Source organism: Elephantulus edwardii, unplaced genomic scaffold, assembly GCF_000299155.1.
Source record: "Elephantulus edwardii isolate Elephantulus edwardi_28Jun2011 unplaced genomic scaffold, EleEdw1.0 scaffold00051, whole genome shotgun sequence".
Taxonomy (NCBI): domain Eukaryota; kingdom Metazoa; phylum Chordata; class Mammalia; order Macroscelidea; family Macroscelididae; genus Elephantulus; species Elephantulus edwardii.
In genome coordinates, this window is record NW_006399801.1 from 12,086,634 (window position 1) to 12,106,262 (window position 19,629).

Consider the following 19,629-nt stretch of genomic DNA (forward strand, 5'->3'; position numbering starts at 1 on the left):
AAAAGGCAGGCTCTGATTTTAAAAAATGTCCAGTGGCCAGGAGCAGACACCACCACATCACTCCCCCCCACTCCTAATTTTGGTAGATGAGTGAGTAGCCCTTCTCCCACCCCCATCTGCAGGCTCACCAAGACTGGGAGTATTAAGGCTCTGAACAGCACACGCGGCTTGGCAACAGATGAGACAAAGTACTTCAGGGGAACTTAAAAATCTTATTTATTACCCTGATCAAAAGTCAAGTCATATGACACAACAGCTTTAAAATTTTATTTTTCCACAGATATATAATCTGAATGAGTTGCTTGCAATCCAAGGCACCTTTGAAAGTTTTGTACTATAAACAATGGTAGTGTTTATAAGGCAAAGTACCATCACTGACAAAGAAATTAATGAGGGGTGAAATCAAGTATGGTGTGCAGAGTGCCTCTAGGTGAGTTGCTGACCCACTTCTCATGCAAAAGGGATCAAGAAACAAAAAATAATTTAGAAAATCGAGTGATACCTGCAACACACACCTACATAAAGGTCAAACTTGTAAACTATTAACAACACATGATGCTCAAAAGTGAGAAGATTTAAAATACAGGAAAAATCGGATGAATCTTCTTACTTCTTCTTTTTCACAAAATACAGTTTTTCTTCCAGTGGGACTGGGACAATCCCTTCACACTCCTTTACTTCTTGAGTTAGCGGGTGCTTCACAACAGTTGGTCTAATCACATCAACATCTCGAGACAAATATTCCATTATATTCTCAACTCTTGTTGTTGGTGCATAAAAATCCACCAAGAAATACCTGCAACAAAAAGTAGAAAACAAATGTGAATTCTTTTATTCTGAGAATAATACAATGTGTTTACTTTATTCTTCCCTAGATAAAGATATCACCTATATACAAACACACATACATCTCTGTCAACACCAAAGCAAGTAGCTAGCTAGCCTACACCAGTAGCACTATGCCCACTCTCTCATTTCCTATGTCCTTTTCCATGACACTCTTGTGAAAATCCAAAGAAACTTTGTGGCAGCAAGCACTGTGACACTGCACAGAGGGTGGGATACTAGAAAGCATGCTGAAATTATACGTACACTAGATACAAAATTAAAGTTCCCTTTTTTGTGTGTGAAAATATGTGAGTTTCCAAGTATCCTAACATACCTAAAACAAAGCCACTAGCCACATATCAAAAAGAAGCAAACACAGAGAAAGGCATGGAATTTGTCTAAAACTATCATTGCCTGCATATCTAGGAACCAAAAGGAACAAAAAAAGAACTCCTTATATATTGGGTGAAAAAACTTAACATCCATCTATTTAGACCAGGCTAACAGATGGGGTATTCTACACAACTCACTGATCTTAGGACTTCACCAACTTCAGGTGCAATGAGGAAACAAAGAGACGTGCCCTTTGCCTCGCCCCTTAAACTCTAAGGCCCCTCTTGTACTGTGCAGTTTTGACCTCATGATGTTAAGACATACCAACAGTTTTCACTCCTTGTTCTCTTTCAATGCCATTGTATCAGAATCAACTAATACTGGACTCTCCAACAGGTTTACAGAGGCCATAAAATGAGAGATTGTCCATCTTTCTCCCAAGAAGCAACTGGTGGATTCAAAGGAGTATTTAGAATTCCACCAATGTTCTAGGTGGATGATGTTATCAGATGCCATTGAATCAGCTCCAATCCTACGTACAATACAACCAAATGCAGCTCATCCTGTGCCAGCTCCGTGATCATCAATATGCTGGAGTCCATCGTTGCTACTACGCATTTGGAAAGTCTTCTAACTAGGGGGCTCCTCTTCAAGCACTTTTATTAACAATCTCCTGGTGTGATTCAGAGTTTCCATCCGTTAATTTTCAGAAGCAAAAATCTAGGCCTTTCTTCCTAGTCTGTCCCTGTGTAGACACTCTCATAATACCTACCCATTTGTCAGAGTTGATCCTGCTGGCATTTGAAATACTAGCAGCATAACTTCCACCATTACAGTTGGACACAAACCACCGCAGCTGGACAAACTGACAGTCAAGCTGGTTAAAATGGACTTTCCAACATCACTCACTCTGTTCTAGCCACACTGTTCTCAGAATTCGTAAGCATGGCCCCACCTTATGTCTTGTACTGGCTATTCTTTCAGCCAGAAACTCTTTTGCATAATACACTGCATGCATACATCATGTCTCCTAGTTAGAGGCCTTCCATGACAACTCTTCCTAAAGCAGTATCTACTGTGCCTATCCACCAGGTGCGGTCATTCTCGACCTTCCTTGGTCTTTTTCCCTTGCCATTTTACCATCACTGAAAGAGTAGAAGACATGCTATTGTCAAGTTAGACACAAAGCAATATTTAGGACAGAGGAGAATTGCTACCCTAGGATTTTTCTTGGCTGTAAACGATACTGAAAGAGCCAACAGAAGTAGTTGAGCTAAAAGTTTGGCAGTTCAAATCCATCTGTTGCTCTATAAAAGAAAACATCTTCATGAAGATTACTGTTCTTATGTCATAACTGACACATTGCTAACCCTCCAGCAGGTTTCCACTGGCTATACACTGCACAGGAATTGACCACCCATCTTTCTCCTGTAGAGAATCTGGTAGATTTGAACTATATACCTTTGAGTTGGCATCGTAACTCCTTTATATTATGCCACCAAAGCTCCCCTCATGAAGGCTGCTGCTATTGTTAGGTGCCATTGAGTCAACTCACAGTTACCCTATAAAAAGCCAGACTTAACTCTGACCTGTACCATTCTCATTATCTCTGACGCACTAGAGTCCGCTACTGAAGTCAACCCATCCCACAGGGCATCTTCTTCTCCTTTGCTGACCCTCTATCTTCCTAAGCATGGTATCTCTTTCCAAGGAATAGCCTTGTCTAGTTCCATGTCCAAAGTATGAAAGACAAAGCTTTGCCATCTTTGCCTCCAAGGGAGCACTCTGGCTCTACTTTCTCTAAGACATATCGTCTGTCCTTCTGGCAGGCCATGGGACTTTTCTCCAGCACCACAACTCAAAGGCATCAATGTTTCTTCTGTCATTCTCTGATACATCACAGCTGATTGAGAAGGCCATGGCCAGAATCAGGTGCACCTTAGTCTCTTCAACATTTTGGAGGTCTCTAACAGCAGACTTGCCCAATGCAGTAAGTCTCCTGATTTCCTGACTGCTGGTACCTAGGTTGGTGATTGTTGATCTAAGCAAGATGAAATTACGACAGCTTTAATTCTTTCTCCAACTACTATAATGTTGACTGTTGCTCCTATAATGAGGACAATAATCATGACGATTATAGGCTTGAAAAGCCTGAAGTGTAGTTCTAGTCCATCCTCTAGAGTCACTGTGAATGGGAATCAACAAAACGGAAATAGATTTAATCTTTACAAACGCAGACTGCCACTTCTTTCTCCCTCCAAGTGGCAGATGAATTTGAACCCTGACACTAGCAGCCATACACTTAACCACTGCACTAGGAGGGCTCTTTTTTAATAGCACCATGAACAGAGGCGAACATATAGTAGTGTCAATATACAAAGTTAAATATAGCAAATATAAAGGATATAGGGAAAATATTTAACAATGGTAATGTCAGCATGTAATTCTCACAGAAGACAGATAACTTCCCCTAAATGGTTATTTACTCTTACCCAAGCCTAGTGATATAGCCATTCACACAAAGACATAATTAAAAAATAAAAAGATAAAGATGGAAAAATGTATTACATGCACACATTAACCAGTCCAAGAAAGCTCAAGGGACTACGGTGTTATCAAACCCATTCAAGAGTAAAGATAATCACAATAGATAAAAAGGGACAATACCTAAGTAAGACACAACAATCTTAATTTGTATGCCCTAGATAATTGTTTCAACATCAAAGTATAAATTAATTAGATATAGACAAATCCACAAATTTAGTTGGAGATTCCAATCTCTCTCTTAGTAATTAAGAGAATTACTAGAAAATCAGCAGGAATACAGAAGAGGTGGTTAACATCCATATGGATAAAACTGACATTTATAAAGACTAATTTCTAACTAACAGGAGAATATACATATATTTTTCTCAGCAGAACATGGAACATTTAACAAGGCCAGCAATAATCTGAGCTATGAAATAAGTTTCAATAAATCTAAAGAGTCTGAAATCAGAAGGATTCGAGATACAAAAAGATCTTGAGAAAATCTTAAATATTTTTAAACTAAATAGCACATATCTAAACACTCGTAAGTTAAAGAACTCAAAAGTATAATTAAATTAGGAAGCAATTTGATAACAGGGATACTATTAAAACAATTTGGTTTGTTGTTGTTGTTGTTGTTTTTTATTTTGTGTGCGTGTACCGTCAAATCAGATCTGACTGGTACAGGAGGATATTGCACCTCCTTCTCCTGCACAGCATCTGGTGGATTTAAACCGTGTTCCTCTGGGATTGCAGTGCAGCTTCTTGCCACTAGGCCACCAGAGCTCCCTTGTTGTTTTTTTAAAAAACCAACAGAATAGTAAGAAATAACAGCAATCACATGAGAAAGGAGGCTTCAATCCAATTGCTTTAGCTCTCAGTAAAAATCCGTAGAGAAAACAAAATCCAGATATAAAAAAGGATTAATCAGAGCAGAAACTAATGCAACAAAAAAGTAATTAAGAACATCAATAAAAATGACACACCTCTTGTCAAACTGATCAGTAAAAAAAGGACATATACTAAATGTGAGAGAAAAAAATCATATTTTATTAATGTTAAATTATGAAGAATCTTAAGCCACACATTTGACATATAAAATAGAAAACTTCTTTGAAAGATACAAATTATGTAGGCTCATCTTAGAATTGTTGTTGTTGTTATGTGCCGTCGAGTCGTTTGCAACTCATAGCGACCCTATGTATAACAGCCCTAAACCCTGCTCTATCCTGTGCCAATCGCATTGCCTCTGACACACCCATCCCGATTACCCCAGTCACTGAATCAATCCACCTCATAGAGGGTCTTCCCCTCCTGCACTGTCCCTCCACCCTACCAAGCATGATGTCCCTCTCCAAAGACCTGTCTCTCCTTACAACATGTCCAAAGTATGTCAGACAAAGCCACAGAATCCTTGCCTCCAAGGAGTAGCCTGGTTTAACCCTCTCTAGGATGAATGTTTGTTTTCTTGGCAGTCCATGGTACATTCAATACTCTTCTCCAGCACCACAGCTCAAAGGCGTCAATTCTCCTATTCTCCCTAGTCACTGTCCAGCTCTCTGATACATAACAAGTGATTGCAAAGACCATGGCCTGTATCAGGCACACCTTCGTCTCCAAAGAGACACCATTGCTCTTGAGTACTTTAGAGAGGTCCCTAACAGCAGACTTTCCCATCGCAATACTTTTTTTGATTTCCTGGCTGCTGGTGCCAAGAGTGTTGACTGTGGAGCCAAGCAAACTGAAGCTGTGGACACTCTCAATCTCTTCGCCATCCATCCTGATGCTACCAATTGGTCCAGTGGTGAGAATCTTTGTCTTCTTGACATTGAGCCTCAGTCCATACTGAAGGCTGCAGTCCTTGGCCCTCTGCAGTAAGTGCATGAGGTCCTCCTCAGTTTCAGCGAGCAGGGTTGTGTCATCTGTATAATGCAGATTGTTGATAGATCGTCCACCAATCCTAACCGGAATAGCCCTATATCCATCAGAAAAATGAAGAAAACTCTAGGGCCTCTCTGGTGAATCCTACTTTTTGGTTGTTGTTATGTGCTGTCGAGTTGCCTGCAACTCACAGTGACCCTATGTACAAGAGCCCTAAACCTGCTCTATCCTGTTCCAATCTTACTGTCTCTAACACATCTACCCCCATTATCCCGGTCACTTAATCCATTTCATAGAGGGTCTTCCTCTTCTGCACCCTCCACCCTCCCAAGCATGATGTCCCTCTCCAAAGACTGGTCCCTCCTTGCAACATGTCCAAAGTATGTCATATGAAATTTCAGAATCCTTGCCTCCAAGGAGCAGCCTGATTTAACATCTAGGGCAAACCTGTTCATTCTCTTGGCAGTCCATGGTATATTCAATATGCTTCTCCAACACCACAGCTCAAAGGCATCAATTCTCCTTCTATCCTCCCTAGTCACTGTCCAGTTCTCTGATGCACAGCAAGTGATTGCAAAGACCATGGCCTGTATCAGACACAACTAAGTCTCCAGAGTGACTCCATTGCTCTTCAGTACTTTGGAGATGTCTCTAAAAGCAGACTTTCCAATCACAATATGTCTTTTGACTTCCTTGCTGCTGGTGCCAAGAGTGTTGCTTGTGGAGCCAAGCAAACTACAAGCTGTTTACAGTCTCAATCTCCTCACCATACATCATGATGCTATCAATTGGACCAGTGGTGAGAATCTTTGATTTCTTGATATTGAGCTTCAATTCGTATTGAAGGCTGCAGTCCCTGACCTTCTGCAGCAAGCACTTAGGTCCTCCTCAGTTTCAGTAAGCAGGGTTGTGTCATCTGCATATAACGCAGACACTTAAAAAATATAATGTCAAAATAACAATATGACATAAATTCATGCAGAAAATACTCCTTTACTCTTTCTATGAGAACAGCATTCCCTGACAGCTAAACTGTTCTGGTTTTTATGTACTGTTGAGTCGAAACTGACCCAAAACTGACCCTCCTGCGAGTTTTCAGAGATAAATTGCACAGGATTGCCCATCTTTCTCTCATGGAACAAAAGGAAGATTCAAACTACATACTTGTGATTTGGCAGCACAGCTGCTTACCATTGAGGTGTCAGTGCTCCCTTATACCTAAACTAGACAAGACATTACCTGGAAAAAACGAGTATTCTTTATGAACATGTTGTTGTTAGATTGTCATGGATTAAGTTTCTATCTTAGTGACTCAATTGACAGCAGAATGAAATACTGCTCAGTCCTGTCCCATCCTCACCACTGCTATGGTTAAAACCACTATAGACTGCCATAGTGTTAATCCATCTCATTGAGAAATGAAGACATTTTAGCAAAACAACATCATGATCAAATGAGGTTTATCCTAGGGATGCAGGATTGATTCAACATTTAAAACGTAATTCATCATATTACACTGAAAAGAAAAACTGTATCTTAGTTCAACAGATTTCTTTTAAAAACAAAAATAAGCATTTACCAAGATCAATAGCCATTCCTGACAAAAAAGTTCAACAAACTAGGGAATGGAAGGGACCTTTATCAATCTAAAAATGAACTGTATTTCTCTACACTATATACTAACTGGAGATATAGCACTGTCAATGTCAAATGGAGCTGAGAGTAGAGTACAAGAAGGATGTCTATTTGTATTTTATCGACTATGCAAAGATCACAACAAATTGTCTCTACTGTTTAGCAGAATAGGAATCCCAGGAACACATGATGTGCTCATGTGAAACCTAGACCTAGCCCAAGAAACTGCTGTCTGAACAGAGCAAGGGAACAAGGCATGGTTCAAAATCAAGAAAGGAGTGCACCAGGGATGTATCCTTTCTCCATACCTTTTGATTTCTACATGCAGACTTGATCATTCAGAGGCTGGACTTTATGAAGAAGAATGTGATATTCAGAATTGGAGGAAGACTCATCAATGCCTCCATTATGTAGATGACACAACCTTTTTCACCAAAACCAAGAAGGAACTGAAGTGTTTGCTGTCGAAGATTAAGGATTGTGGTTTTCAATACGAATTGCTTCTTAACATCAAGAAAACAGAGATCCTCACTGGGCTAGTTTCATGATAGATGGAGAAAAAAATTAGTTTGTTAATAATTTCACCTTGCTTGGATCCACAATCCACACTTTTGGCTCCAGTAGCCAAGAAATTTAAAGACAAGTTACTTTGGAAAATCTGCTGTTGGGGATATATCCAGAGGGCTACAAAATAATGATGTCAGTTTAAAGACTAAGGTGCACCCAACCCAGGCCATGGTCTTCTCAACTGTTTGCTATGCATCAGAGAGCTGAACAATGAATAAGGATGACAAAAGAAGAATCAATGCCTTTGAGCTGTAGTGCTGGAGAAGAATACTGACCATACACTACCAACTGCCAAGAGAACAAACAGGTGTATCCTAGAGAATGAAACCAGGTTGCTCCTCAGAGGCAAAGATTTGAAGTTCTGTCTCATATACTTTGGTCATGCTGCCAGGAGGAATAAGAAGAATGATGTCATGCTTGGAAGTGTAGAGGGTCAGCACAGAAGATGACGACCCTGGATGAGATGGATTGACACACAATGTCTGTGGCAATAGGCTCAGATGCTGAGGTTGGCTCAGGACAGGGCAAGGTTTAGAACTATTGTTCATAGGGTTGCTATGAGTTGCAGTTGACTTGACAGCATATACTACCACTGTGTAATGCAACAAACAACTGAACCTTAGAATTCAGTATTTAAAAAATCTAGAAAAGTGCCTGACAAAAAGTATGTTAAAACCTCCTCCATAGAGTTGCACTGACAGAAATGAAAGAAAACCTACATAAATGGAGAAATATACCTTGTTCATATGGATCAACTCAGTTACTTACATATCAGTTCTCTCCAAATTATCTGTAAATTCAATGGAATCTCAATCAAAATCCAAGCAACCTTTGTTAGAAATTGACCAAGTGATACTGAATTTATATGGAAATGCAAAGGATCTACAACACCAAAATACTGCTGAAGAATGACACAGCTGAAGAACTACTATACTCTCATTTCCTCATTTAGTATATAAACAGTAACACAGGACAGCATGTTGTTGACATAAAAACAAACAGGTCTTGGGATAGGAGGCAGGCAGTGGGACAGATCATGTACAAAGGAAATTTTGGAGTAATGAGCTGTAGGTTTATCAACTAGCTCTGGTGACTCGGTGGTATACACATACATCAAAACTTCAACTGATATTTGTTTACAATTAATAGTTTATGGTATTATCAATTATTGAATAGATAGCATTTGGTGAGTGGCTGAATTATGGGGAAAGAGTGAGGGAGAAGTGGTTACAGTTGATGAAGATTCCACGGCTTCTTCAGAAATTAAATAAAAACACTATAAGCTTCTTGACAAACTTCTTGAGATAGTGACTTGCACATCTGCCCATTTATGAGATCACCATCTGGGCTTATTCTATATACCAACTCAGCCATGTTCTAAAGCTTAATTAACTCACCTTATTTCTTCTCCACATAGCAGATACTGTTGCTGTTGTCGCTAGGTACGATCAAGTTGAGTACAACTCATAGCAACCCTATGAATCCTTGGTGACACAACAGTTAAGTGCTTAGTTATAAACCAATAAGGTCAGGGGTTTATACCTACTAGCAGCTCCACAATGAAAAAGATCTAATTATCTGCTCCCACCATAATCCTGAAAGCCTTGCTCCAGGAGCAAGGTGGTCACATACTTGGGTGCTAACTATAAGACCTGAGGTTCCAACCCACCACCACCCCGAAGCTGTTCCAATGGGGAAAGATGTGGCAGTCTGATTCCATAAAGATTTACAGCCTTGGAAAGCCTTGGGGACAAATGTGCAAGTCACTGTCTCAGAAGCTTCTACCATGTCTTACACGGTCATGATGTGTTGGAATCAATGCGATCTCTTGTTGTGTCTGAATATAAGAGAACTAGAACCTTCGGATTTATGAATTGTTTCACTATTAAATATAAGTACTGATTAATTATTTTGAGAGAGATTCTGGACTAGAGTTGCCTCTTATTCCCATCAGTTGATTTGGGTCACCTAATGGACAGGGCCAGAAGAACAGATATGTCTTAGAGAAAGTACAATCAGAGTAATCTTCGGAGGCAAAGATGGCAAAGCTTTGCTTCACATACTTTGGGTATGTTGTTAGGTGAGGCAATTCCTTGGAGGATGTCATGCTTGAAAAAGTGGAAGGTCAACAAAAAGAGGAAGATCCTCAACTAGATGGATTGGGACAGTGAATGCAGAAATGGGTGCAAGTATGTCAAAGATGATAGGGTGGAGTTCAGATGCGTTGTTCACAAGGTAACTATGAGTGATACACAACAGCACCTAACAGCAATGGCCAGGGTAGGGAACTGTTTTCCATTTATCAATCTGTGATCTTTTCAAACTACTATGGCAAGTTACAGGTCACACTACTTCATCTGTCAATAGTCTCACCTTAATTATATAGCAAGAGCTTTGCTTTCAATTCATATACTTCCTCTTTAAGCTCCTTCTTCTTTCTTCTCCTTGTCTAGTTTCTATATGAAAATCTTCCTTTTTTGCTTTATCTCACTTGAAGGCTCTAGGCCCACAATTTAAGGTAGTGCACTGAAGAAATGCTCTTCATTAACTCAGGTAACACAGAGGGACAGAGACATGCTTACCAAAGGCCCGACACACTCCAGCACTCAGGAGCCCAGGGAACGTCAAGTCTCTCCCCTTAGCACTTCCTGAGTGGAACCTGCCCTTCCTCAGAGTCAGGCATTCAAGCTATTAAAATACCATTTCTGGCACAAGTTATACTGTTTGTGATAAACAAATGATACTGTTACTATCACTGCTTTATTCCATTTTCCATTCAGCTGCTTCATGGCAAATTTCAGAAGTGGGGTTTTTGTTCCCCCAAAGTCGAAATATGTTTCAATGGGAATTTTCTAAGGGAAAGTATGTTCACAGTTGCCAACGACCAACTCAACTGCTGGCACATTAGTTCTCATGGGATTTCTCTCAACAGTGCTCATACACTAGAACCAAGTAGTCCTGAAAATTATATCCACACCTTCTGGATATCATTTTGTGATAAGGCAACAAGGATATTTAAGGATGCAAACTAGAGGCCCAACTACTAGAGTAGAATCCTCATACTATAAGTGTAGCATTCAAAAGTGCTTTCTCATTTTCTGAGTAGTTTCTGAGGATGGGGACTAAGGAGAAGTGGAAGCTCCATACCCTGTCACAATTCCGGAAGTGGAAGGGGAAGTGGTGTTGAGTGCTGGTCTCGGTTGAGCAGCTCTCTCCCAGCAGCTGCAGCTATGAAGGCAGCTGATTTCAAAGTACTTTCAAGTGCTTCCCTATATACTGCCTCCTTTGAGTCTCACATCCAATGAAAAGAGTCTCAGAAATGCTATGTTATTCATTCAAGGTCACCAAGTTACTAAGTGGGCACAGCCAGGATTCAAGCAAAGTTGATCCTTTGACTCTAAAACAGAAAGAACAAGACACAGATGCTGGAAAAGGATCACAGGGATAACATGGTTCAACCGCTCACACTGCTTATGAGAAAACAAAATCTAAGAGAAGGTACCGTCACAAAGTGAGCAGCAGGCTTGGGACCCCTGACCATCACTGCCTGGTTAGGACCCCACGTCCTGGAAGCCTCAAATCTGGCCTATGCTTGTCACTGGTAAGAAGAGTCCTAGACAAATGCCTTGAAATTCTAAGGTTAAGCTGCTGCGTGGCACAGGGGAACTGCCTCGTGCTATCAAAACTCCACTCAGAGTTGGCCTACATCACGCTGCCTTGCCTCCATCAATCAAGACACTCTTCTCACAATCAAAACAAAACATAAACAGGGCCAAAATGCAAATGAGTCTGTGCCCACAACTTGAGCTTGTGACAGTCAGTCACCTCATGCTTATCACCCTGCGGCTCTATGCCGCGGGCTCATGTGGACAAAGACTGCTTCCATTTGCAAGCTCCTTTTTGCACTGTGGAAAGTTCCATGAGGAGGAAACTCCACCAAATCAGAGGAAGTGGCTCAGAAATGAGCAGGTCTTACTGCACATTCACCACTTCCAAGTTGAGAATCAAGCCTTTTCTCTCTTCACCTAGGCTGGACTGTTCACACAGGATTCTTTACCCGCAACAGCACCGGAGCAAAAAAGACCTGTTAAAACAAAAACCTAACCTTCACCCAAAGTACAGTTAAAAAAAAAAGAGAGCGAGAGCAGGGTGAGACCCTGGGAACATCCTTGTAACTACTTCTTACAGCCTATGAAGGTTGAGCCATTGTTCCCAGAATGAAGGCCAGAGGAATCAAAGAGGCCTTTCTCCCTAACATCCCTGCTAGCCTAAGAAGTAAAGAGGATCAAGAGGACTCAAAAATCACAATGAATTATCAACGTTTGCTTCATTTCCTAATAAGGCAGGAAGAAAATACTGAACCAAAACTCCTAACACACCTTCTTATGCCTATACTCCCAGTATGCAGCGCATTCATGGTAGAATTACTAAGAATTATGATTATACTACAATTGCTTTAAACATACCCAAATGCTGACATTCTAATGAAACAAATGTAAAAGTTCTCTATCTCATTCTCTAATCAAGTGATTAAAATCACTTGATTAAAATAATCAATAACTGTTAGAAAAAAAATGTTATTTATGTCAAACACTTGCAACCCCATGCTACCACGGTGGGACAAGTAAAAAAAATTTTTTTTTTTTAGTAGCAGGTGGCCTGGGTTGAACAGAAGCATTACCACGACCTTAAATACAAAGCCAGTGCTTTCCTGTGTGTGATTCTAAGCATAGAGACATTTCACTGACACAGGTTGGAATCCACTTTACCCAAGCCACTCTGTATCTAGTGGAAAGCACTTAAATTCTTTGCAGTGCCACTCTGCAGAAGTGGAAGAAGGTACAAACTGGCACATGGCAGGAAGGAAAGAGACACATGTTTATTACCCAAAAGCATTTCTCACTATAGATGCCAATGTTCAAAAGCCAGAGGGAGAGCTAACTCTATTATGGGGAGACCATGCTTATGTGCACAAGGATAAAATCACTCTTTTAAAACATTCTCATGATACAAAGTTCTCCACTAGAATGACAGAATTCCACAGAGCTCTCAGAAGTCCCAGAGACTTTCCCAGGATAGACTTTTGCCCAATTCTAGAAAGTGATGCCCTCAGGAATGCTCCACCCATCGCAGTGGTTTCTCCAGGGAGAAAAGCTTCTGTCTCTTCTGCACCTCTCCTGTACTTTGACAATCTCTTAGTCACCTTCAGAAACAAAGCTATATAGCTCACCCAGAGTGAGGCATCAGCCCCTTTCCACCTAACTGTTTGAGGGAACTTATCTCCTTGCAATGCTTCTTAAAGGTTGCATTTAAAATTTTATTTTTATATTAACCCTGTAATTACAATAGTTTTTCATCAAAAAGGCTTGCTTCAGTTTGAGTTAGTCTTTGTTTCTCTCAGACACAGTCACATTCTTCCTCCCTTCCCCCAGACAAGTGGAAATTTCCACTGAAACGCTCAGTGGCTCACAGTAGGCGGAGTGGAGGCAGGGCGGAGGGGGGGATTCACAGCCTGAAGCATCCCCAAGCCTTTCTGAAGACAAGCAACAGATCTCTGGACTGTATCGGTTCAACCTTTCTTGCATGCAGGCTTTACTAAGGCTTCAGTGACTTCTCTACCTTAAAACCAAAGACTAAAGCATGCTCTGCACGAATCAGCCCTTCTTTTTTAAAAAATGTTGGGTTTGATACTTTTTAAAAACCACTAAACCTTCTGTAAAACCCTTACCAATCTTGGAGCTCTGCCACTGAAAAGAAAACACCCAAGACCACAGCTTTAGTACTTTGACGCCTGCCATGGAGCTCAGACACAGACAAGCATGGGAAATGCCGGTCTTGGCTTAATGTGAGCAGGGTTTAGCAGGAGAGTACGAGAACATGGGAATGTTCACAAACGGGAAAAATCCAGCGGAGAATAAAGCTCCTCTACAGAGGGTGCCAGCTCTCTTGGAGTAAGCTGCAGACACATTTGGAGAGTAAGTCAGTAAAATTCCACTGATTCACCACAGTTATTTTTATCATTCTGCTTACCCGTAAATAGAAGCCTAACTTATATGTAGGCCAGTAGATCTCTGCAATAAAAACACCTATCCAAATTTTAATGTAGATGAAAATGGGTAAAGATAGGGCAAAACGGGTAAGCCAAACCTTTTTCATTACTTAAAAGAGTTCTCATACACGGGCAAAGACATTGTGATTAAAGCTCATTTAGCAGGTCCACTTGCTTTTTAATTACAGCAACAACAAATGTGGAGAACCCCTGTATACGCGCACACTCTACCCTGCATGGGGTTTCTTCCATAGTCCGCTCTCTCGTGTACCAATCAATCTCGGGTTTAGTCCAGCCCCACCTAGTGGAAATAGTGCAGCTCTCATAGTAAGATAGTAAAGTTTCTGGTGAAAGATGACGGACACTAAAACTTAGTAAAACATCTGCACCTCTTTTTAAGACGGTTCTAAATCAGCATGTACTCTCACTGTTCCCCTCTCCATGTGGCATCCTCTCCTTAGGTCCTGAACAATGCAGCAGTAATTTCTCACAGCACCATCCTTGCCTTTCCCAGAATGGATGAAGGCAAGAAGGTGTGATCAGGAAGCCTAAATGAGACCAAGAAATTGCAGAGCTGGCAACACATGTTAGGCCTTCCAAGACCTAACACTGGGTGATGATCCAGACCCTGCTAGGGGGGCCGGAAACTGCTACCTAGAAAGCTGGTCCAGAGGATTCAAACATTCCAGCCTCCCAGCTTAAAAACTTGCAGGGACTTCTGGCTAACTTCCTTGCTCCTCAGTTTTTATCACTTGGACAACAGCAGACTTCAGAAGTGATTTCTCTTGGAGAAAAGACTAAATTCCAGGTAGTCCGACAACCTGGACATCACTGGAAAAAGTGATCCTGACCTGGGTTCTACTCTGCTGTTGTGGAAGCAGAACAGGCATGCTTTAACTGGTGCTCAGCTGCAGATGAAGGACTCACTCAATCCTGCTGACTTCACTAAAAACAAAATCCCACTACTCTTGAGTCAATCCCACTCATGGTGAATAACCTCCATCAGGTTTCTGAGTGTTCTAATATTTATCTGAGGAGACTGCCCTTCTTTCTTCCAAGGAGCAATCGGTAAGATTCAACCGGCTGACCTTTTTGTTAGCAAACCAACATGTTACGTATCTGAACTCTTTATTGACTCTTAGCGATTATGAATTATTTCTGTCAGTTTCTCAGTGGATTCATTCAGGTTCAAATCCCTGCTAATAATTTGCATTCCTATCCTAGATGACTCTGAAAAGAATGGGAATCCCAGAACATTTGACTGTGCTTATGCAAAACCTATAGTTGGACCAAGGGACAGTGATCAGAACAGAGCAAGGAGACACTGCGTGTTTCAAAATCAGGAAAGGGATCTGCCAGGGATGTATTCTGTCTCCATACCTTTTCAATCTGTATGCAGAACAGATCATCTGGGACGCTGGGCTGTACGAGGAATGCAGCATCAGGAATGGCGAAAGATTCACCAACAACCTGCGTTATGCGGATGACACAACCCTGCTTGCTGAAACTGAGGAGAACCTGAAGCGCTTGCTGCAGAAGGTCAAGGACCGAAGCCTTCAATATGGATTGAAGTTCAACATCAAGAAAACAAAGATTCTCACCACTGGGCCAACTGGCAACATCAGTATGGATGGCAAAGAGATTGAGACTGTTAACAGTTTTAGTTTGCTTGGTTTCACAATCAACACTCAAGCAGCCAGGAAATCAAGAGACGAACTGCATTGGGAAAGTCGTCTGTGAGGGACCTCTCCAGAGTACTGAAGAGCAATGACATCAGGCTGGAGACTAAGGTACACTTGATCTGGGACATAGTCTTCACAATTGAGTGCTATGCATCAGAAAGCTGGACTAGGGATGATAGAGAACTGATGCCTTTAATCTGTGGTGCTGAATATATACCATGGACTGCTAGGAGAACAAACAGGTTCGTCCTGAAGAGGGTGAAGCCAGGCTGCTCCTTGAAGGCAAGGATTCTGAAGCTTCGTCTGACATACTGTGGGCATGCTGCAAGGTGGGACCAGTCCTCGGAGAGGGATGTCATGCTTGGGAGAGTGGAAGGACGGTGCAAGAGAGGAAGACCCTCTATGAGGTGGATTGATTCCATCACTGAGGTAATGGGGATAGGCATGTCAGAGACAGTAAGACTGGCACAGGATAGAGCAGGTTTAGGGCTGTTGTACATAGGGTTGCTATGAGTCGCAAATAACTTGACAGCACATAACAACAACAACAACAACAACAACAACCCTACATGTATGGAAATCAGGATCTATCTAGTTTCTGATTTCTAATTCTGAATGTAGATTCTCGTTCAATATATCTCAGATGTTTCAGTACCGCCTGAGTGAAAAAGGTAAATTCTCAGCAGGTGGGTCAACCTGGAGTAAACCAGTTTGAAGGACAACCTGGTTACTGTGGAACAGCCTGGGAACTCAACCTTCAAGTTGCTTGTTAGAAGGGAAAAATAGGCTCTCTGTTATAAACAAGAGACTCACAGAATTTCTGGAACACAATCTATTTACAAAGTAGAGAGTGACCACATTAGTATTTGAAATAGAGTGACTATTTTTGGCATAATCTGGCAATATGCTTCGTATACAATAAACACCAAGCCTTGTTCCCAAGCAGCTCTTCCACTGGGAAGACTTCCCTGACATCCCTGAACTAGCAGGATCTCTCCAAACTAAGCCGTATTCTACCTGCTCTTTTCTTTTGGAAAATAAATTTGGCATCTTTGTAGTTGCAGGAGTATGGATTTGAGGGAGGAGCTGAGAGATGCGAGCCTGGGTGGCAATCATTCCACACAGCAGGAAGAACTGCAACAGATACTCCTCTCTGTGGGCCTGAGCCTGGCACTCCTGGCTGTGCTGACCACCCAGTTACGTTCCTCTAGTCCTTTGGTAGAACCTGTCAGAACAATGTTAATTTCATAAACTGAAAACAGGAGAGCAGATGTAACAATCACAAGAATACCATTTCTCTCTACAAATGTAAGAACAATAAACACAGTAAATTGAGTCACAATACAATGCAGAGTCTTGGGGTCATGTAGGCTCATCAAATATCAATTGAACTTGATAGTTGGAAGACAACTGGAGGTCTTCCCAGAGGAGGGGGATATACTTTGAGAGCAGTACCTGTTATTTATTATTCAAACAGAATCTGTACCTCTCCAAAATTACATACACATGTCAGGGCCTCAATGGCTGTACAAAAAAGAGCAAAAGTGCAAACGCTAAATCTTTAACTAACAAGTCACTGTTTATTCTTCCCCCCTCCCCCCAGTTCAATGAAAGAGACTTTACTGAGGGCCCAGAGCCAAGGGGCTCATAAGGAGGCCACCTGCAAAAAGCAAAGGAGCCAGTGAAAAGGAGGCTTTTGTTTGTTCTTGGGGCACTGACTGTTGTTGTGCCCACAAATTTTCTTTTGGCAACTGCCAACACAGGGATGCAGGCAAGCCTAACACTTGGGGCAGATTATCTTGTTGCAGTTATACTTGTGGGCGAGCTAGCATAAGGAAGGCTCGACAACACCACCATGCAGATGAGCCCCAGATGCAGGGTGGACTCTTTCTGGTCGTTGTGGTCAGAGAGTGGACGGTCATCCTCTAGCTGTTTTTCTGCAAATAACAAACACTGATGGCCAGGGGGAGAAGCCTTCCTTGTCTTGGATTTTGGCTTTGACATTCTCGATGGTGTCATTGGGCTCGTCCTCAAGAGTGGATGGTCTTGCTAGTCAGGGTCTTCACATTCGAGATCTGCATCTCTGTGTCTGCAATTCAGCTGTCTCGTTCACACTGTTTCTTCCTTACCACCTAGTTCAATGCTTGGTATGCTACCTGTTTAGTAAATGTTACATATTTATGTGGCTGTGTGTAATGCACACAATGAATTTGCTGAATGAGTAAAATGCCTGGGCCAAATGTGATATGTAAGGATTTGGTGGAGAAAAGTGGTGGGAACTGGCCAAAGACAACAGTTAATCACACACTCAGCTCCACAGTACAAAATTCTTGCACTACTCAATTCCAAATCACTCTCCAGTTAATTCCAAGATACATTAACTTTATTCACTCAAAGTCACTGTAGAAAGTATTATGGGATGCTACCAAAAAAAGGATATATGGTGAAATTCGGCTAAGAAGTGAAGGTGTTCTGCTTGAGTTTTCTGACCATTTACAAGAAAGGAACCTTGATGGCGCAGAGTGTTATGAGTTAGACTGCTAAGCAAAATGTCAGTGTAAAAATGACACCATGAGAGAAAGATGTAAGTAGTCTTCCCCCATAAAGATTCACAGCTTCAGGAATCTGCTGGAGGGTCAGAACTGACTAGATGGCAGAATGAGTGAGACAATGTTTCTGTCTATGTAATTATAAAAAGGATTCAATTATTCAAGACACCCTTCTTTCCCTTCCTTTTTAATAGAATGTGTCCAAAAAAATGGAGTTTCAGAGACCACACTCTGACAATTCTGCCTTCGACAAATTACAGACATTGATTTATCCGTCCCAGGAAAATAGTTTCAAATATGAACCTCCTCTACTTTTCTCTGTCTACAAATGAATACGTACAACACCTTAAAAAATTAGCTACATTTACACTGCAATCCCAGAGGTATGTGGTTCAAATCCACTAGATGCTCTGCTGGAGAAGGAGGAGCAATCTCCTCCCGTACCAGTCAAATTTGATTTGATGGTACACACACACACAAATTTTTTTTTTTTTTAAGAAAAGCTACATTTAGGAACAGAAACAAAATTGCTAAATGTACATGAACCAAGTACCTCCAAGAGTCCTTGGTGAAGCATGTACACCTTGGCTAGTTTTTTCTTATAGTACCAGGCAGGTTCTTCAAGGACTCAAATTTATTCCATCCATTCCTGCATCCAAAGGAACACAGCATCACGCCCATGCCCCCAAATCATCTCAACTTAATACAAGGAATTCCTGGCTTATGGACAAGATACATAACTAACTCTGTCTTTAAGAATGTGTAGGTCAGTGTCACAGACGAGAGCCACAGATAGAGAGGGGAGTAGAGAAGAAGCTCCCACTCATTTGCTTTAAGTGTGGATCTGATGGACACTTGGCCAAGGGTGGCCCACATCAGGTCCTCGTGGCTGACAGGACTGACAGGCCCCAGCTCCCAGCTGGAAACAAAGGAGGACGCTTCAATGATTCAGATCCTCCCAGAGAGCTGGGGGTGAGCATTAACATTACTGGTAAGTATATTTGTTTTCTCCTGGACACAAGAGCCTACTATTTGGTCCTAAAAGCCTTCTGAGGTCCCAAATCTTTTATTTCTTAGTTGTTGGAATTGATGGAAAACCTCATAAGCAGTTCCTTACTTCACCTCTGCCTTGCATGTGGACTTCAAGCTATAAAACAACCCAGTGGTAGATGGAATTTGCTCCAGGACTTAAGAACAATAAATGACATAGTTGAGCCCCTACATCTTATGGTTCCTAACCTTTATACGATAATAGACAAAGTGCTAGTCAATAGGCCTTTTATTTTAAGAACTACCTTCCCTCTGTAACTTGATTTGTGCCACTATTAGAACCTTTACTTGGAATATTATTGCTTTTTAATTTTTGGCTCATGTACTTTTAACTTGTTAGTTAAATTTGTGTCTTCTAGGCTGTAACACTTCCATGATACATCTTCAAGAATATGAACATGTATGGCTAAGTACAATTGATAACAGTGCATCTAAATTCCAAAATCAATCTCCACGATAGTCGACATGTTTCGTACTGCGAAAGGGGCCCTTAAGAGTAGTGAGAGAAGATCTTCACCCTGAAACC

General features: G+C 41.3%; 1 protein-coding gene across 1 annotated transcript in view; it reads right to left on the reverse strand.

Annotated features, from left to right (window-relative positions):
* Positions 1-606: 606 nt before the first annotated feature.
* The window catches only part of LOC102846900, a 79,759-nt gene continuing 60,736 nt past the window's right edge, over positions 607-19,629 (reverse strand). The window contains exon 4 of the mRNA XM_006886788.1: positions 607-796. Coding sequence (XP_006886850.1) covers positions 607-796 — 190 coding nt within the window. The remainder of the gene's footprint in view (positions 797-19,629) is intronic.